This window comes from Heterodontus francisci, chromosome 29, assembly GCF_036365525.1.
Source record: "Heterodontus francisci isolate sHetFra1 chromosome 29, sHetFra1.hap1, whole genome shotgun sequence".
In the NCBI taxonomy this organism is placed as follows: domain Eukaryota; kingdom Metazoa; phylum Chordata; class Chondrichthyes; order Heterodontiformes; family Heterodontidae; genus Heterodontus; species Heterodontus francisci.
In genome coordinates this window covers 36,230,376-36,251,717 of record NC_090399.1, presented here as the reverse complement: position 1 = coordinate 36,251,717, position 21,342 = coordinate 36,230,376, and the positions used below count along the sequence as shown (strand labels likewise).

Below are 21,342 nucleotides of genomic sequence, written 5' to 3'. Positions count from 1 at the left end.
TGAGCAGATGTGAGGAGCTGAGAATCGAACCAGTGGAGGTGGAGGAGAGACTGTGGCTGCTGTTTACTCTCCTGCCCTGCAGGGGGTGGTGTTAGTCTCTCCCTCCCCCCACTCCCACCGCTGGAGGTATTTTCACATCCCCAGCAATTCCTGCTGTCATTCAGTTGATGGAAGTCTAGGGATAAATATTCCATTCATGAACTGGAAACACTGTGACCTGCCTCTGGGTTGCTGTCAGTTGTTTTATTTATTCATTAATTGAATAATTGATGTAACTGGATATTTCACCGCACTCTTGAACTGCTCTCTGAACTTGGATTGAGTCACCACATAAATAAATGTGTTTGTGCAGCAACTTAAATTGTGCAGCATATATCCAACTTGTTGAAATACATAAAAAGAATCAGAATCAAAGTGATATCCGATGTTAAAGTAAAATAAAATGCACACCAACCACAGAAGTATGAAGCTGCCAGATATGCTGAAGAGTAAAATCGCAGACTTCCTTCTGCTCTCCATCTCTGGGTCACTGTGATTCTCTCCCTTGCTCTGACCCCTCAGTCCCTTACGGACTCGACTGGCCACTAAAATGTGTCTGACTGTCAGAGCGTTGAGCAACAGGATTAAAATGAATGGGATCAATGGGGTTAAAAACTTATTAAACATGGAAAATCCCACCCATCCAAGCTCAGTATAATAGCTTGGCTTTGTACAACAGAACCACGGTACATTGTCAATTATCTCTCCAGGTTCATATCTAAAGTAGAAGGGAATATTTTTTGAACAGAGCAGAATGCAGGTTGTTGCTAGAACCACAGCTGCAGTTTTCTTGGTGCAATATTTTGATTTCAGCTTCTGGCAACAAATGGCCACAAATCGATCAAAGGTGAAAGTGACGGTGAACCAGACAGAACAGTCTGTGGCTGCACGGAGCAGGACAATGTTAACACTACACACAGGGGTGATGTTCAGGAAAGATCCCGGGAAATAATGATATCTGATCCGCCACAGTATGATCTCAGTGATAATGAGCAGTAGATCCATTATTGCCATGGCCACCAGGTAGCGAGTGGTGCAGGTGGAGAGGCCGCATTTTCCCCGGGACAGGATCACAATCGCCAGTAAATTAACTGTAAAAGAGAGAAGGGAAAAGAGACTGGAAATTACTGATCAAACATTCTCCGTGTCTGACCCAGACACTAAGGGCACTATTTTAGCACCAAAAACAGGGGAGTTGGGGGCGGCTCAGTGGTTAAAATTTAAAAATTTCCACCCTGACCCCAACTGACCTCTGACCTGCCCCCTTCAGGGTTTAACAGAGTCGGGAAAAGGATGGACAGACAACCGCTCCCAGGAGGCAGGTTGGTAATTTAAATATTTGAATGAGTCTGGAATTCTCTGATTTAATCAGTTTAACATGTTCAACTCAGATCTGCCGTGTTTCCCTGTGATACCCCACACCACATACAAAGACAGCCGGGCTTGATGATTGGAACAGTTCCCACCTCTGGGATAGGACCCTTACCTTGGGATCACCCCACCCCCCACCCTGTGACCTCACCCCACCTTCACCACAATAGTAGCCCGCCTCTCCAAATCTAGGACTGGACCCTGCAGAAATCGGACCTCTTCACACCTGGGGTCTGATCACATCCCCAAAGATTAGACCCCACTACCCTGAGATCGGACTCTCCTCCCTGCATGAGATCTCACCTGTGGGCTCGTACCCCCATTTCTGGGATCAGAACACCGTCCCAGATCCATCCACCCATCAGGTCTTGTATCAGACACTCCCTCCTCCCCCTCCCCCTCACATCACGCTCCTCCTCCCCAGACTCGGACCACGCTGCAGGATAGGAGACCCCTGCCCGGGATTGGGGATCGACAGATCAGTGATCTGAGATGTCACCAGTCTCTCCCCCTCTGGAGATGATGATTGGACAACCCCCGATATCAGGCATCTCTCCCAAAACACCGGAGTCAGCATTTGGACCGCCCTGGTCCTGAGGCCTGCTCCAGAGTCCGCCCTGCCCAACTGGAAGCCAAGCCTGACAATCAGGCTGACTTCAGGGCAGGGAGCCTGTCAAGGATAAAAGAGGCAGTCTGTGGAGTTAAAACTCTGAAACTCCACTCCGCACCTATGTCACTCACCCCTGTTAATATCCAGGCCTAAACATTGGAGTAAAAGCAAAATACTGAAACTGCTGTAAATCTGATAAAAATAGGAGAATGTTGAAAACACTCAACAGGTCAGGCAGCATCTGTGGAGAGAGAAACAGAGTTAATGTTTCAGGCTGATAATCTTTAATAATTTCCAGTTCCGATGAAAGCCTAACAGTTTTAAAACAATCATGTCGTCAGTGAAAAGTGGGATATAGGAGGAGGAAAGAATAAAAGGGAAGGTCTGTGATCGGGTGGAGGGCAGGAGTGATTCAATGATAAAAGGGATGATGGTGCAAGGTGAATGGGACAATTAAAGAAACAGAGGATGGGTCCAGAAGAGGTGTAAGTGGTTACAGCAGAATAACAGAGGGAGAGGGGAGCATGGAAAATCTGGCAAAGAGGAGAAGGCTCCAGTGGCCTGGAAAAGTGATGGAGAATGGTGGGTAGACCCCAGGGGTGTGGACCAGCCTGCCAGCTGTGTACCAATAGGGGATCCCCACCCCAAGCACCAGCCCACACCCCCTCCTCTCCCAGTGACTCTGGTGTAGTCATCCTCCATTACCAGCACAGGCCGTCCCAGAAAGTGGGAGCAATGGTTATAATCTAAAGTTTTTAATCTCAGTGTTGAGTCAGGCAGGCAATAAAATGCCTAATTGCAAAAGCTGGTGCTGTTCCTCGTTAAGCTTCAGTGGAAGAGTGTAGAAAGTCGAGGATAGCGAGGTCAGAGTGGGATTGGGATGTAGAATTAAAATGACAAGTGACCAGAAGCTCAGGGTCACACTTGCAGACTGAATGGAGGAGTTCAGCAAAGTAATCACTCAATCTGTGTTTGCTCCACTCCCAATGTCCAGGAGATTCCATCGTGAGCAGTGAATACTGTTAATAAACTGAAAGAAGTCCAAGTAAATCACTGTTTCACCTGGAAGGAGTGTTTGGGGCCTTGAAGGGAGTAGGTAAAAGGGCAGGTGTTACATCTCCTGTGTTTGCACAGGAAGGTGCCTGGGGAAGAGGAGCTGATTTTGGGGTAATTGAGGAGTGGATCAGGGTGTCACAATGAGTGGGGGGAAGGGAGTGGAGCAGAATATATGTTTGATGTTGGACTTACCTGGATGTGGCAGAAATATTGGAGGATGATGTGTTGAATGTGGAGGCTGGTGGGGTGGAAGGTGAGGACAAGGGGAACCTTATCGTGGTTCTGGCAGGGAGGGAAGGGGTGAAGGCAGTAATGTGAGAAATAGGATGGACACGGTCGAGGGCCCTGTTAACCACAGTGGAGGGGAATCCTCGGCTGAGGAATAATGAAGACATTTCAGAAGCACTGGTGTGGAAGGTAACATCGTCAGAACAGATGGAACGGAGGTGGAGAAACTGAGAGAATGGAATTGAGTCTTTCCAGGAAGCCGGGTGGGAGGAAGTATAATCAAGGTAGCTGTGGGAGTTGGTGGGATTATAGTAGATATTGGTGGACAGCCAATCCCCTGAAATGGAGGTAGAGAAGTTGAGGAAGGGATGGGAAGTGTCAGAGACGGACCGTGTGAAGACGAGGGAGGGATGGAAATTAGAAGCAAATTTACTGTATTTTCCAGTTCAAGGCAAAAGAAGGAAATGACACCAGCACAGTCATCAAAGTATCAGAAAAATATGTGAAGGAGGGGAGCTGAGTAGGATTGGAACAAAGAATGGTCCATGTATCCTACACAAAGGCAGCACAGCTAGGATCCATACAGCTCCCATAGTGACAACATTTGTGTGTGTGCAAAAATTCAGTGTTTACACCCGAGATCCACACACCTATACTTTACCTGTCCCTGCACAGGGATCAGGATCAGGAACCTTCCAAGCTTTTTGTTCCCAGACAAGAGCCAGTGAGGAAGAGAAGAGCTTCAGCTGGAATGGCGAGTGAATGAACCAAAATAAATCAATTCCAAATGCGGCCCACGGAATGTCCCAGCAGGAGATGGTGGAGGGAAACTGGCCGGGAAATGCCTCATAGTGTCTGACAGGCAAGATCCCATCCACTGTGAGTTTAAGGAGAGCTCAGGTTTACTGGACCTTGGAGCAGAGATGGGCTGAGTGACATGGACAGAAATGCAAATGGAATTCTGCAGCACAGCTCCGAGCTCAGAAGGAAGGAACAGAAGTCATGTGTGTTGTGGGACAGTCGTGACCAGAATGACCCAGTGGATGAGGATTCAGAGCCTGGAGAAGGGAGTGAGATCTCTGAGCGGAGGAACTAAACTGTCAAAGAATAGTGAATAAATTCAATGAAAAACTTCATGACATTGACGGTAGAAAGTGTGGAGATATTTGATAAAGTAATCAGAGAGAGAGAGCAAACTCTAAGGTTCAGATGTATTGCATCTACACATACTAAAAATGAAAGGTAGAGATAGAGGCATGATTACCTGTCGTTAATAATCATCAAAACATATAATAAGTCCAAAAAACTACAGACCAGTTCGCACAATGTCAGTGATGGGAAAGATAATGGAATCTTTAGTCAAAGATGTAACTGAGAAACATCTGGAAACACATGATTTAACAAGCGGATGTCAACACCTATTCCAAAAGGAAGGTCGTACTTGACCAACCTTATTGAATTCTTTGAATAATATCAGAAAGCGTGGATAAGACTAACACAGATGATGTAATATACATTGATTTTCTGAAGGTCTTCGATAAGGGACCACACAGCAGACTCATGACTAATCTCAGAGCAAGTGGAATTGGGGGACAAGCAGCCGAATGGACAGTGAGCTGGCTACTGAAACAGAAAACAGGGAGTAGGGGTTAAAGGGATTTCCTCATATTGGCTGAAGGTGGGAAGTGGTGTTCCACAAGGATCAGCGCTGGGGACATTGTTGTTCACCATTTACATAAACAATATGGACTCGGAAAGGATATTGATGCACTGGAGAAGGTGGAATTACTTTAACCAGAATGATACCAGAACTGAGATAAGTGTTCTATTTATTACATCATTGACAGTTTACTAATGTTATTATTTACTGCCCTCAGTCTGATCTAAGTATTTTGAAAACCCGATATGTCTGTTTCTCAGTTATAGGTGTCTCTCCTCACAGGGACACACCTCACTGAGCCAAGGGCAGGGATTAGTACAGGTTACATGTTTTGAGACTCTTAATCATGGATAAGAACTGATCTATCAAACCATAATCAGTTACAGAAGTGGACGATTCAATAAACACAGCCCAATATTCATCCTGTGTAACAGACAGATAATAAAATTCACCACTCATGATCTACAGATTCTCAGAACCATGTTGGGGGAAGGGGATTAATTATCACTAAAATAACTAAAGTGTTGACAGTAACTATACTCAGAGTAAGAAATGTCATTATACAGAGGATTAGAATGCTGTAACAGTGCTGTCCTGCTGTTTGTGTCTGTTGGAGCATTTCGATCAGAGACAAAGCAATTACAAGACATTTCACTTCATACATTTGTTCCAAAAACTCAGCAACAATCACTTTGCAAACAATTATATTGTTAAAACACAGAGGCAGCTTCATCGAATTTTTACGACTGATTTGGGAGGAATGCACTGTTAATTGTGTCCCACTTCTCCATAGGTCACAGCATATGAATAAATTTTGCCAATTACCGAAACAGCCAATTAGATACTCTATTTGCCCCCAGAATGAAGCACCCCAAACCAGGTTTCTTTAATAAACAACAAAATTATCCGTTATTATAAAAACAAGTTTTAACCTATGTGAATTGAAATATTAAAGCCCCGTATTTTTTATATCCTTGCCCTCACCCACACCTAAAAACTGGTTAGCTGGGAAAAATAGATTTTTGTTTACAGCTGCTACAAAGAAATAGATGGAATAAAAAAAATTAACGAAAAGCGGAGATGCAAGTCGTTTGCTTTGGCGAGGTGCCCCAAAGTTGAATAGTTGTCTGCCACTTGGAGTCTTTCCAGGGCAGGTTGATGAACAATCGGTTTTGATGAACAATTCAACTGTACAAGGCTTCACATAGGTCTTCCATCAGAAGTGTAGCAACAGAGGTGTCAGTGCTTACACATTTAATGCAAAGTACTTTTTTAAGATGCAAGACTTCTGCAAGCATTCAGGATGTCTTCAACAACACAGGAGGCAACAGTACAACTTCATACAAGCTTTTGCTTATCAAGAACAGGGATTCTTCAAAGAGAGGTAACAATTTTCGTCTGAACTCTTGGTAGGTCCATATAAAATTTCAAAAGCCTGCTTTCGTCCAAACCCACTGGCTTTTAACAGTTCAAAATGAAACAGATGCTTCCAGGCAAATTTCATGCTAGTCATAAATTCTCTATTGTAACAACAAAGAATAGCCCGTAATTCAAAACACCTGGTTATGTTTACTGGAAATCACCTGTTTTCCAGTATTTGTTTACTGGTCAAAACCTTTTTCAAAAAAACATCCATAAAGTTCAGCTATCTCCAGATGTTTCAATGTGCAGAAAACCCTTTCTTAGTTCTAAAAAATATAGATTCTCAAGTTTTACCACAAAAAATGGAAATTCTGTAACAGAGTGCAGAGATCGGACACCTGAAACATTGATTTCCAAATAGAAATGGGTCATACAATTGTACTCAGAACAACTCCACAGGGACAGATATTCCCAGTAATACATGGTCACTGGGGTCAGGTGTTCCTCTCCGGTTAGTGACCCACGCTCAGTACAATTTTACAATGACAGATATTCCCAGTAATACATGCTCACTGAGGTCAGGTGTTCCACTCAAGTTAGTGACCTACACTCATTTTGATTTTACACTGACTGATGCTCCCACTAATACCTTCACTCAGAGAGTGACCATCACTGAGGTCTAATTCAGCATTACACAATATTCCACTAAAAGCAATAACTTGATAATTCAGAGAGTCTGTCAGTTACAAACAGAGGTTTATTATCAGCTGAGACAATGGAATAAAACTGCAGAGATAATTCAGGTTATTTGGCATAAGGAAATTATATCACTGATCGGGTGTCTGTATAATGGTGACCACTAGATCAGCATTTAACATTATCAGTCACAGAGTAAAACCAGAGACCAGCTCACACATAGATTTACACAACTTCAATGGTTATGGTCACTCACCAGGAACACCAATGACTGCAAGGAAAGGGTAATATATTTTCAAGATGCTGTCGATTGTTCGATCCATTTTCTGTGTGGTGTCCCTTCGTGCTGCGGGCAATCCCTCCGTATTAAACTCTGAGGTAACTCATTGCCAGAACCTGTAATTTATACCCTGTGGAATCACCCCAGGGATATTGAGGTTGCCACATTGTTCAAAATGTTTTTTTAAAAATTGAACAAACAGATTACAACATCAGGTTAGTCGGTGTTGTGATAGAATTTATTTCTGAGATTGATTTGGAAAACTCCAAAGGCTGGACAATTCTGATCACATTAATTAAATAATGAAAATTTGAAGCTGTATTCTTCCAGCAATGAGGTTGTTCTTTCAAACATCATCAGTCCCATCTCTGGATCTCATGTTGTTTCAGTGATGTCCTTCACTCAACTGTGGTTCGGGTGGTGAAGAGCAGATTATGGCCATCGTCCATCTGGGCCTTGAGCTGCAGGCTCTCATTGTAAAGCATGGAGAACTGAGTGTGCAGGCAGTGAAACTCTGGGGAGTCCTTCACCATGTCACTGGCAAGAGTCTTCAGCTGTTCCTGGGGAGGGGAGAGTGGGGAGGAGACACAGGACAAAGACAGGATTAACCAGAGAGATTCACTGTCCTACACCATGTCTGACCAACCAAAGTTAACGCAGGAATAGGAGGAGGCCATTCAGCCCCTTCAGCCTGTCACACAGGAACAGAAATCGGCCATTTAGTCTGTTCGAGGCTGTTACACAGTGTTAGGAAATACTTGAAAACACAATTAAATGACTGCTCGTGATTCAGGCTTGAGTGTGTTGTCCAAATACAAGTTTATGACTCATACACCAATAGTAATAATACTATCAATGTGAATAACTATTACAGTTATCCAATAGATTTGTACAACCTGTTTCTCACAAACACAAAGTGATAAAACTTATAGATGTTGTCCCTCCTGCTGTCCTGTGTGTTCTCCTGATATAGTCCCTCCAGCTGTCCTGTGTGTTCTCCCCCCAAGAAAGGGCTGTCTCCTGATTTTTGTGCACCTTTTCTTTGTGAGTTCTATCACATGTTGCTAAGAATGTGAATTGAAGTGAGTTCTCACTCACCCAACCTTCAGACTTGAATAATGACTGTCTGGATGACTTAACTGTTGAGCAGTTAATTTTACAAAAGGACCAGGATGACCTAGACAATCCCAAATAATTAACTGATACTGCTTGGGTGCTTTCATTGTTCTGGTTAATATCTGATACTCGCACCTTGATAAGGGATGTAGCCAACATGTCTGCTATAGTTGCTATTGTATTGTTCTGATTAATCTCTGTTAACACAAATCCAGATCCTGATAATCAGATTAACTGTGGGACTCAGGCAAATGCTAACATGCCCCCCTCGTGAAACTTAGTTTTAAACTGGCTCTCAGCCTGATCACCTTGAGTCTACAAACTTACAAATTACACAGCACCAACTTAGATAATAATAATTTTACAGACTCTACTAATTGTGTGTGAGCTTTGTATACTCATGGGGACCCTCCAAAAGGCCCCAGAAATAGACAGGATTTGCCGGACCGACTGCTGATCCTCCAACCATTGACGCACGCTGTCTATACGTATCCAAACAATAATGACAGTGATGGTCAACACAACTGGAACAGCAAAAAAAACAAGCAAGCAAATGAGCTCAGATGGATTGTCCCACATTATATACCATTTCCCACCATTTGTGGTCTCCTGAGGTTTTGATTCCTTTCTCGATATCTTTATTATCCAACTGCATATGAACCAAATGTTCTTGTGAGGTAGTTGTACGTTGAAGGATTGACTTCACCTCAACGAAAGGGAAGAATCGGATGACCAAAGTGGACATTGACCTTCGGGCTTCCTCCTGAAGGGGCAGCTCCAACTGCATTTCTGTAACGTTGTGCAGGTGAACTGGTAATAACAGTTTTCCTCCAACTTTGACCGGTTCAACTGGGGAGAGACAGAAAATGGGGCTGTTAACGAAGCAGAGGGTTTCCCCATGGTGTAGGTGTCAGGCACCGGTTGTAATGCAATACATTCCTCTGTCCACATCGGCAGTTCCTGTCTGACTGGGACTCCAACGGCTTACAGTGACTGTGCAGTTTGAAGAATGCTCATCCAATGTGAACCCACATATGGGTATAGTATGCTGGTACATGTCACACCTACACACCCTCTCGTTTCCAACTTGTCAGCAACACTCCAAGTCTGAGACTAACCATGTGTTCATTTTGATAATCAACCATTGAGGATGGTTCTGAAATTCCTTAAAGATAATATCATCATGGGAATGTTCAATGATTCCAATGGATTCTACCTTATACAGCACAGGAGGTGCTGTAGAATTCACATTGTTTGGGACTATCACTGGAACCAGGCCGTTACTACACTGACAGTGAGCTCGAGGGGTGAAGAAGGTCAGGCCGTGCCGTCTGATGTGTTTATATTCTTCTTCCATCTTATTGGTTCCAAGCCAGGTGGTCAAGTGGTGATTCTTGACAAAGGCAGGAATACAATTAGATTCGAGGTCAGACAATCCTTTTTGTAGTAAAGGTAAGCACAAAGTTTCCATCCATACTACAGGTGACTGCTTTGGTGATGTTCTGCTGTGTGTACTCCTCATTGTTTTCCCCAATAATCTCATCGACCTTATCCGAGAGGAACTGCATGGCCGCTACTATCTCTCGGGTGGATAACAGGGTTTTACCTTGTTCATGGATTAGATCCCACTTTGGTCATTTAATTTGGTTAAAAGCCCCTTCAGTTGCCTCCACATGACTTCATCATGTTCCCATATAGACTCGACATCTATATGATTCAGGCCGGCCACACTGGCGGTGACTCCTATCCCTACCCATTCTGCTAACCTGTGTTGGACCTTCAGCCCTTCACCCATGTCTGAGTCAGGGCTCCTCCAATCTGTCCTGTGGTTCCTCACCTGCATCTCCCCGAACACTTCATTTAACATGAGGTGAAACAAGTTCAGGTAGTTACTGTGACACAATCCGTCAGGCATATGCAGAGAGGGTAAATTAAAAACAACTGGAATAATTCACCTCTTCGGTCCCTCTTCCTAAAGTGATCCGGACAGAGACTCACAACGCTGCTTTTTGTCTTCTAACTGCTTCTTAATCTCACTCAGCTGACTCTGGTTCATCTCCACCACTCCCTTTTGTCCTTCTAATTTATCTTTTAATTTGATTATTTTCTGCATTTACCACAGAATAATCATGGTGTTCCAATCATGCTGTTTCATTTTCTTTTCCTTCTGTTAACCTTTGGTGTAGTTCTGACCCCTATCCCAGACTGTTTACCTCAGGCACTGATGACTTACCTGCTCCTAGCTTCTTGTCCACATATTTCTGAATAGTACTGACTAACTCTTCTACCATGGCACCTACCTCCTGTACTCAACTGGTAACTCAGACTGAGAGACTGTCCACTCATTTATTTCACTTAGTTACAAACGTCTCCCTTTTTATAACAAGGGTCGTCAACTAATTTATTTCACTTCGATACAAATCATGCCACTCCCCTCAGAACCATGTCTTCCAATATAACTTGCACTTCTTTTAACACTTTCACTCGAGGACCACCCAGGGATGTCAGTATGTTAGGAAATCCTTTAAAACACCATTAAATGATTCCTCATGATTCAGGCTAAGTGTGTTGTCCAAATGCTAGTTTATTACTTAGATATCAATACTAATAACACTATTAACGCTAATAACTGTTAGTTTCACAATGGATTCAACCTATTGCATGCAAACCCAAAATTAGAAAAGCTGTAGATGTCCCTCCAGTTCTCCTGTGTGTTCTCCTAATGTTGTCCCTCCAACTGTCCTGTGTGTTCTCCTGATGTTGTCCCTCCAGTTCTCCTGTGTGTTCTCCTGATGTTGTCCCTCCAGTTCTCCTGTGTGTTCTCCTAATGTTGTCCCTCCAGTTCTCCTGTGTGTTCTCCTGATGTTGTCCCTCCAGTTCTCCTGTGTGTTCTCCTAATGTTGTCCCTCCAACTGTCCTGTGTGTTCTCCTGATGTTGACCCTCCAGTTCTCCTGTGTGTTCTCCTGATGTTGTCCCTCCAACTGTCCTGTGTGTTCTCCTGATGTTGACCCTCCAGTTCTCCTGTGTGTTCTCCTAATGTTGATCCTCCAGTTCTCCTGTGTGTTCTCCTGATGTTGTCCCTCCAACTGTCCTGTGTGTTCTCCTGATGTTGACCCTCCAGTTCTCCTGTGTGTTCTCCTAATGTTGATCCTCCAGTTCTCCTGTGTGTTCTCCTGATGTTGTCCCTCCAACTGTCCTGTGTGTTCTCCCGATGTCCCTCCAACTGTCCTGTGTGTTCTCCTGATGTTGACCCTCCAGTTCTCCTGTGTGTTCTCCTAATGTTGATCCTCCAGCTGTCCTGTGTATTCTCCTGATGTTGTCCCTCCAGCTGTCCCTGTGTGTTCTCCCAATGTTGTCCCTCCAGCTGTCCCTGTGTGTTCTCCCAATGTTGTCCCTCCAGCTGTCCTGTGTGTTCTCCTGATGTTGTCCCTCCAGCAGTCCTGTGTGTTCTCCTGATGTTGTCCCTCCAGTTCTCCTGTGTATTCTCCTGATGTCCCTCCAGCTGTCCCTGTGTGTTCTCCCAATGTTGTCCCTCCAGCTGTCCTGTGTGTTCTCCCGATGTTGTCCCTCCAACTGTCCTGTGTGTTCTCCTGATGTTGACCCTCCAGTTCTCCTGTGTGTTCTCCTAATGTTGATCCTCCAGCTGTCCTGTGTATTCTCCTGATGTTGTCCCTCCAGCTGTCCTGTGTGTTCTCCTGATATTGTTACTCCAGCTCCTGTGTGTTCTCCTGATGTTGTCCCTCCAGTTCTCCTGTGTATTCTCCTGATGTTGTCCCTCCAGCTGTCCCTGTGTGTTCTCCCAATGTTGTCCCTCCAGCTGTCATGTGTGTTCTCCTGATGTTGTCCCTCCAGCTGTCCTGTGTGTTCTCCTGATGTTGTCCCTCCAGTTCTCCTGTGTATTCTCCTGATGTCCCTCCAGCTGTCCCTGTGTGTTCTCCCAATGTTGTCCCTCCAGCTGTCCTGTGTGTTCTCCTGATGTTGTCCCTCCAGCTGTCCTGTGTGTTCTCCTGATATTGTTACTCCAGCTCCTGTGTGTTCTCCTGATATTGTTCCTCCAACTATCCTGTGTGTTCTCCTGATGTTGTCCCTCCAGCTGTCCTGTGTGTTCTCCTGATATTGTTACTCCAGCTCCTGTGTGTTCTCCTGATGTTGTCCCTCCAGTTCTCCTGTGTATTCTCCTGATGTTGTCCCTCCAGCTGTCCCTGTGTGTTCTCCCAATGTTGTCCCTCCAGCTGTCCTGTGTGTTCTCCTGATGTTGTCCCTCCAGCTGTCCTGTGTGTTCTCCTGATGTTGTCCCTCCAGTTCTCCTGTGTATTCTCCTGATGTTGTCCCTCCAGCTGTCCCTGTGTGTTCTCCCAATGTTGTCCCTCCAGCTGTCCTGTGTGTTCTCCTGATGTTGTCCCTCCAGCTGTCCTGTGTGTTCTCCTGATATTGTTACTCCAGCTCCTGTGTGTTCTCCTGATGTTGTCACTCCAGCTGTCCTGTGTATTCTCCTGATGTTGTCCCTCCAGCTGTCCCTGTGTGTTCTCCCGATGTTGTACCTCCAGTTCTCCTGTGTGTTCTCCTGATATTGTTCCTCCAGCTGTCCCTGTGTGTTCTCCCGATGTTGTCCCTCCAGCTGTCCCTGTGTGTTCTCCTGATGTTGTCCCTCCAGCTGTCCTGTGTGTTCTCCTGATGTTGTCCCTCCAGCTGTCCTGTGTGTTCTCCTGATATTGTTACTCCAGCTCCTGTGTGTTCTCCTGATGTTGTCACTCCAGCTGTCCTGTGTGTTCTCCTGATGTTATCCCTCCAGCTGTCCCTGTGTGTTCTCCCGATGTTGTCCCTCCAGTTCTCCTGTGTGTTCTCCTGATATTGTTCCTCCAGCTGTCCTGTGTGTTCTCCTGATGTTGTCCCTCCAGCTGTCCTGTGTGTTCTCCTGATGTTGTCCCTCCAGCTGTCCTGTGTGTTCTCCCATTGGTGTCCCTCCAGCTGTCCCTGTGTATTCTCCTGATGTTGTCCCTCCAGCTGTCCTGTGTGTTCTCCCATTGTTGTCCCTCCAGCTGTCCCTGTGTATTCTCCTGATGTTGTCCCTCCATCTGTCCTGTGTGTTCTCCCGATGTTGTCCCTTCAACTGTTCTATGTGATCTCCTGCAAGAAAGGGCTATCTCCTGATATTTCTGCACCCTTTGTGAATTCTATCCCATGATGCTCAGAATGTGTATTGAAGTGCTTTTCTACTCAGCCAAGCTTCAAACCTTTATAATGGCTGTTTTGATGGCTTAACTGTTGGACAGTTAATTTTACAGAAGGGCCAGGATGGCCCAGACAATCCCAAAGAGTTAAGTGGTGCTGCTTGGGTGCTTCGATTTTTCTGGCTAATATCCGATACTCGCACCTTGACATGGGATGTCGCGAACATGTCTGCTATAGTTGCTACTTACTTTGTTCTGAATAATCTTTGTTAACACAAATTCTGATCAACAGATTAATTTTGGGACCCAGGCATATTCTAACACACAGGAACAGGCGGAGGCCATTCAGCCCCACAGGCCTGATACACTGGTAAAGGAGGAGGCCATTCTGTCCCACGGGCCTGTTACAGAGGAACAGGAGGAGGCCATTCACCCCCTCAAGCCTGGTACACAGTGTAAGATTTAGTTTCATGATTCACAAATTACCGAAAATAGGTGTTCGAGAACTTATGAGCAATTTTAAAGTAGCTTATTCAGGTTATTAGGTGCTAACAGTTTTGATTTGATGCATAAGCGAAATAGACAGAAGTATACGATCAGTGACAGATGATTTTGCAGTTGATCTCTGTAGCTGGAAGGGAAGTTTCCTTCTCTCTCCTTCTCTCTCTCTCTTTCTCTCTCCACCTCTGTCTTTTCACCTCCTCCAGTTAGCCCAAGTGTCAGGAAGCTCCCTATCGTCTGCCAGACAGGAGCTGCTGTCTCTGCTCCTCCAAGAATCCATTGATAAACCTTATTATTGGGGGCTTGTTATTCACCCTCCATCAATCACTCATTCAAACCCTTCTAATCAATGAATACGGGGCAGGTACTCGAGGTGTCCGGAGTCGTCACCTCCCCCTTGTCCATCAGTCTGACCCCCCCGAAGTCACCTTTCACCTTATCTCGTGCTTGGTATTGTTTGTAAACTTCTGCCAGACACTTGTCCAGAGAGGGTACAAGGCTTGATCTTATTAACTTTAGAAATGTCTTGTTTCAGAGCCCGTACTAGAGTCATGTAGCAGAGATAACAGGCTCACACTGTCCTAGCTGCCTGCTGCAGAATCTTTCTTAATAAGAGAGGGAAAGAACTATCTCAATAAGAATTCTATATTATTATTTTAACTATCATTTATTAAAGGTCCCATTTCTTACAATTTCCCCCCAGACCCACCAAGAAGGAAATATCCTTATTGACTTCTCACAATTGATTTTTAACTAACCTAGATATTTCTAAGCTACTGCCAAGAATAAATGTAAAGCGTTTCCAGTAAAATGTGATCACTAGTGACTTAGATTGGTGTTCCCCACATTCGGATCATCTCACTCAATTCTAAATTATTGGCATGCTATTAATGTCTATGTGTCAGTGCTTTGATGTTTTAAAATGTTTTTTCAAGTTGTCAAGTAGCTGAGCATGACTGAGACCCATTCTTCAGTGCAGGTTTACCATGCATTTTGCATGTTAAATACTTCACACGTAACACATCACATTTCCACACTTACACTTGTGTCCCAGTGTCATATCACACATTCTTCAATCTCCGGTGATCTTATCAAAAGATTAAGTGGGGGTGGGGGACTGTCTATCTGAAGACCTTTCTTTATCTCCTCCTGTATGATACCAATGTTTGGGTTCTGGCCAGACTATCAAATGCATTTCTCTTAAAGAGTTTATAGACAAGGACACAGTCATCTCCAAGAGAAAGCATCAAGTTCAATTCTTAACCACACTTCCCTGACTCTCCCAATTCCTATTTGCGAATCTGATGTTTTTGTCTCTTTCAATAACCTTCAATCACTTCCTATCATCCAGTTTTACACATCCCATTAGTTACTATTTTATCACATTCATGAGCCCTGGAGAAACTTTACAGTCCAATGTAATATTCTCAAAATATCTTTAACAAAAATCATACATTCCCCAGTGGTGCCAGGCATTAACACATTATTTTTGTCTGCATCTTATGTTTTGTCATTTCACAATTATCCCATATTCAAATCACAGTGTTATTGGACTGACAGGTTTTGTCAATGTTCAATTAATCTCTCCCAAAATCATCTTTCTTTTTTTTTTGATACTCTGGAATGACCTAGTCTGATTTTCCATCAGTTTTTTGTTGAATGACCATTTGATTATTTCCTTAAATTTCATGCAGATTTTCCCTTTGAGTGCTTGAAATAGCTACTACGATCAATTTATTTTAATTGATTCAAATCTCAGAAACAATTATGCGCAGGATTGACGGTTTAATATTTCGAGGTGGCTTCAATATCTCCCTTTCTCAAGCACTCTGTCTTGGAAGAAAACAAATGGCCTGAATGGCTTAAGGCCAAATCTCTGAAAAGCAAAACCTTTTAGTCCAAATTGTCACTATGCTGTGACATGTTGGGCTGGATTTTACGCCGGGCGGACGGGAGCTGGCCATTGACATAAAAGTCGGTGGCGAACACTACTTCCACCCAGCACGGGGATCAGTCCACATTTCACGGTAATTGGTCTGAGGCAGGATTTTTCCCATCTGAGGGAGGAAGTCCCGCCTCATTGGGCGGCCGGCCAATCATCGGGTCAACAGCTCTTAGCCCCAGCAACACCACCGGGAGCGGTGGCCTGCTGGGACTGCAGACCAGCCGAGGACATGGAGCCAGGAATGCAGGTATGTTAGGGTTGCCTCGCCAGGGAAATTGGTCACGTCCCGGTGGGGCAAGGGTGGATGGTTGAGGGGAGGGGCAAGGGGCGTCTCAGGTCTTGGGGATGGTTGAGGAAGTGGGGGCGGCCCTCAATCAGGCACTCTGTGCCCGTTTGTCAGGGCCTACCCCCGGGGTGCTGGAAGGTGCCAGCTTTCACTGGGTGACCTTTCACGTCTCCCGTACACCCGCTTGCCACGGGTAAAATCACCATACAGGTAGGCGAAAGCCTTTAAGTGGCCGTTGGTGGCCACTTAAGGGCCTTGATTGGCCTGAGGCGGGCAACCCTTTCTCGCACCCTCCCGTCCCGGCCCACGTAAAGTGGGGCGGAGGCGGGAGCGGGTCGGGAAGGCATCTCGGAGCTTCCTGCTCAATTCTATACCATCCGGCTCACTGGGGTGGTATAAAATTCCGGCCACGATGTCTGCAAATAAGTTCTTAAATTCTTTTTAAAAATTGCTAGATCTCTTGCTGTGGCATCAGTCCTCATGTGATCCTGGAAACCATCGTCATCTGTTCAACAATACATAAAGAATCCATTGTGATTCTGTCTCAGAGTCCAGTGGTTAATTTATCCAATCATATCTGTCAGTTTAGAACCTTATAAATTCAACAATATCCAATATATGAATTTACACTCAGCAATACAAATGTTGTGTGGTGAATAAAATTTTTGCAAACACAGCTGTCAGCACAAATGGTTAACTTCTGCGCTTGTTTTCAAGGGGACGGAGCAAAACATTCCCAGATGCGTCATTTTACGTAACTTTTTTTTCCCAATCAAAGATGAACCAAGCACTATTTTAGACGGTTTCCCAAGTTTTAGAGCCTTGTTAAACATCGACAAGTTTTTTTTTATTCTTGGGAATTGAAAACAACAAAATCAGTGGCAACGTTATCAACTTCAAAGGAAAACATTGACATCAGGGAAGACAGTATTTTAGATTAAACTCCAACTGTTTCCAAATTTCTTCCTCAAACTAATTTTTCAATTTCTGATGTTTGTGAACAACACTCTGCTTTAACAATGACTGGGCAGTGGCTCAAATATACAGTAAACTTTCAACTGTGTAAGGATACTGCCTCATAGGAGCATGTACCGGTCTGTTAATATCTTCGAGGTTGGTCATGTTTCCATAAACATGTTTATGGGTTGTGAATACACGGCCTCTGGTATCAACAGTGCAGACTAGCGGTCTCTCACTACCGTTACATTGGAGAGAGGAAACCACCTCTCCCAGGGAGACCAGTAGGAGTCACTGAGGAGGCTGCTTACTGGCCTGGAGGACTGAGACACTGCGGCAGCCACTGGCCGGGTCCCAGTTCCAATTCGCATTGCCTCTATAGCTGCCTCCATTCTCTCTAGTAGCTATTCGACAGGGTTGGGACTCAGCAATGCTGAGTGCTGAGGAGGAGGAGAGGAATAAGGCTCACTATTTCTGTCAGTCCCGCGACGTCTATTACAGCAGCCGTGAGTGTAATGACCCAAGGGGTTACAGTTAACACAACACACTGGGACATTCCTTCTCCACATGGGGATTTTAGGAGGTCCAGATTCCTGACTGGGAAAGGGGCCTTCGATGGCTGCTACCTTAGCTTTCACAGGTGTTCGAGGGAGGTTACCACAGACCTATCCCCAGACTGTACCGACATGGAGGATCAAATCATCCCAGGTCACTGTTTAAGTGTTATAAACACCCAACCCATTACAGACTGCTGGCTGGAGTCCTCTCAGGAAAAAGCTCTTCATACATGGGGCATCACAATATGTATCAACATCATCCTCTTGGTCCTCCCCCTCTCGAGTCGTATGGAAACAGTCATGGAGTCTCTCTGTGTTTACACCCAGACTGTCAATGGGGGCCTGTTTGATGTTAACAAGGACTTCATGGAAATCAATGTTCCCTTCCCCGAGGGCACTTCATAGGTCAGCTTCTATCTCCTTGAGTGATCCTTTGGCCATAGTGTCCCAGTCCATCTCCTGCTTTAACTTTTGAGAGCATGCAGTTAGGAGGATCTGTTTAAAGTCATCACTCTATAATTCTGGGTGTGAGGTCTTAAAAATGTCCCATTTTGGAATGAGGAGGAGGGGGTCAGTGCTCATATCCACTGTTATCACTAATGCTTCCCTCAGGGCCCTGACCTCGCTGGGGGAAAGGGGCCTGTGTGCAGTTGTAACCTCTGCTCTGAGCAGGGTGGATTGGGACAGTTCTTCACCGCCCCCTCTCCCCCACTCTGGCATGGCCCTGGGTTGAGTAACCACACACACTAGTATTTTCCTGTCTGTCTTGTATGGGAGAGGTGGAGCAGAGGGGGTGAGGTTCTCAACTATATTGTCCCAACAAGGGCCGGGGTCTCTGCTCTGGTTTTGGAGACAGCAGCCACCACTGCCCGCTGTTGGCTGATTGTACCTGGAGTTGATGGATTTTAGTTAAACAAGGGGATGGTCTGCTTCAGGGGAGGTGACAGTTTGCTGCTGAACTAACTCCCTCAAAGCCCCTCTTGCATCTTCTAACTCCTCACTTAGTCTGGTATTTTCTGCCTGTAATTCAATATTTTGTTCCAGTATCTGCTCTAGTTTTTTCCTTGTATAACGCACTCTGTCATGTGCTTCCTGTTCCCAGTGTAACTGATTGTACAGGATGGCAATGCTGTCCTGTCAACCTTCACTTTCATTTTGTAACTTACCCACTTTCTCTCTTAGTTCTTATTTTTTTCTATTTAACTGTGAGGCAAATAAATGTGTCCCATCGGTCAATTTATCCCGGCCCTTTTTTAACTTAAGTTTGCTTTTCTGAACCTCGTCAGAGAGCCGACCGTGAATGGACTCGTAATCCCCATCACACTCTTCTACAATCCCCAGTATATCTCTCACTCCCGGTGCCCCTGTCTTCACCGTCAATCTATCTATCAGCCGTTCCCTGTGATTTCCAACACCATTGTACTTCTGTCTTTACTTAACCAAAACTCTCCTGATGTTTTCTACCCGTCTCATACATTTAATTAAGCTGTTGCTTCTCACAACTCAAGCCTATGATTCCGACCACTGTGAATCCCACTCCTGACACCAATTTGTAAGATTTAAGTTCGGGATGCACACAATACCCAATATAGGTGGTCAAGAACTCATAACTCATTTTACAGTAGTTTATTAAATTGATTATGAAGCAACAGTTTAGATAATGTATAAGTTAAATAGACAGAAATGGCATGCAACCCGTGACAGATGAGAACAGTTTATCAATCCCGGAGAAATGAGTGAGCTGATCTCTTGCAGCTGGGGTGATCGTCTTTTACAACCAATCTCTGCAGCTGGAAGGGCAGAATTCTTCTTCTTCTTCTTCGTCTTCTTCTTATTCTTCTCACTCTTTCTCTGTTTTTTCACCTCCTCCAGTGAGCTGAGACAGGTGCTGCTATTTCTGCTCCTTCGAGCATCCATTGATAAACCTTATTATTGCGGGCTGGTAGTTCACCTTCTGCTAATCACTTGTTCGATCCCTTGTAACCAATGAATACAGGACAGGTAGCCGAGGTGTCAGGGGTCGTCACCTCCCCCTTGTCCATCACTTCAGCTTGAGGTCATCTTTCAGTTTACTTCATACTGGAGGCTAAATGTTCACTTTCATTAGACACTTGTATGGATAAGAGGTTAAACAAGGCACGAGAAGCCTCCCTCAAATCAGCTTAGGTCTATGGTGTCTAGGGGCTTCTATATGACCCCCTTAGGAATGTCCTGCTCTTCTCCCCCTATCTTGTTTCCACCAGTGATGACCCTGGTGTTAGGAGCTGCTTCTCTGTCCCTTTTGAGAGAGAAAGGAAACAGTTTTTCTGTGGGTCCGTTTCACACTATGTCAATTGTTTCTGTAAGAATTCTATATTACTCTGAGAAGTATTATTTCTTAAAGCGGTAAGATTTCTTACAGGAATAATGGTTTTTAAATGATCAATTGTCTTTCCTTAATTGGGAATGTTCAGTATTTTAATCCAGTCCCATTTGGAAGTTTATTTGTCAAAATTCTTACCTCTTCATGCCCTTCAAAGATGGCGGCCACTGAGGGGCAACAAGACTGGCCGACGGCGCTATTGTTGACAAGGAGGATCCAGGAGGGGACAAGAGTGACCCAAAAGTATCTGTCTCCTCCAACAGCACCAGTGGGAGCTTGTGGCCATCCAGCTGCAGCAAGCAGATTGTTTTGTTTGTTTAAAATAGATATGAAACAAAATAGATTATTTTTCTACTCTGGCAATTTCTTCCTCAGATTCCCTTATTCAAGTCACCCAGTCTTCAACTGTGAAAACAGAGAGGGAGTGCTTACAGTCTCTTCCGCCATGGAAGGCTGCACAACTGGGTCAGATCCTGGAACTCCCTTTATCACAGCAACTGTGGGAACTCCATCGCCAGAAATGATCGCAGCTCCTTCAAGAGAGAAGGCCCAGCACCAGCTTCTCAATGAGCAATTAAGGATGGGCAATTAATATTGGCCTCGCCAGCGGCAGCCACATCCCGCGCATCAATCTATACAGTGAACAAATATGGAAGCGGATGACAACATTTATTCAGGATGTTATGACTGAGGTAGGAGGAGTGCACTGCCTTTTCTAGTTACCCTTCTCCAGAGGTTACAACATACATTTTTGTTTACCCAGTTACCGATGCAGTCTACGCTTTATCCAAGAATAAAATACACCAACCAGATTTCTTAAATAAACAAGAAAATTATTAGTTTATTATGAAACAAGACTTAACCAGTAATTAAACAAAGCACTAACGTGCACATTGAAATATGAAAGTTCCCTTTTTAAATTCCTCACACAAAAACCCACACATTGAAAAACATAGAGAAATTCTCTCTGCAGAAGTCTGTTCCAAAAAAAAGACAAAGAAAGAATACCTTGACCAAATACTTGCTAATTCTTGAAGAATAAAAAGATATTGAAAGATGTCAGTTGTCCCTTTTTTGTCTGGTGTCCCAAATACTCATAGATGCCTGTCACTGGGATATTTCTAGAGCAGTTCTTTACAGGCAA

The 21,342-nt window shown here is 44.5% G+C and overlaps 1 protein-coding gene across 1 annotated transcript; it reads right to left on the bottom strand.

Moving 5' to 3' along the window:
* Positions 1-243: 243 nt before the first annotated feature.
* Positions 244-20,861, bottom strand: LOC137345761 (probable G-protein coupled receptor 139). Its single transcript, XM_068009018.1, has 3 exons — positions 20,337-20,861; positions 7,279-7,862; positions 244-1,130 (listed from the first exon to the last, which is right to left on the bottom strand). The coding sequence occupies exons 2-3, from the start codon at positions 7,343-7,345 to the stop codon at positions 244-246; spliced, it is 954 nt and encodes a 317-aa protein (XP_067865119.1). The 5' UTR covers positions 7,346-7,862; positions 20,337-20,861.
* Positions 20,862-21,342: the final 481 nt, after the last annotated feature.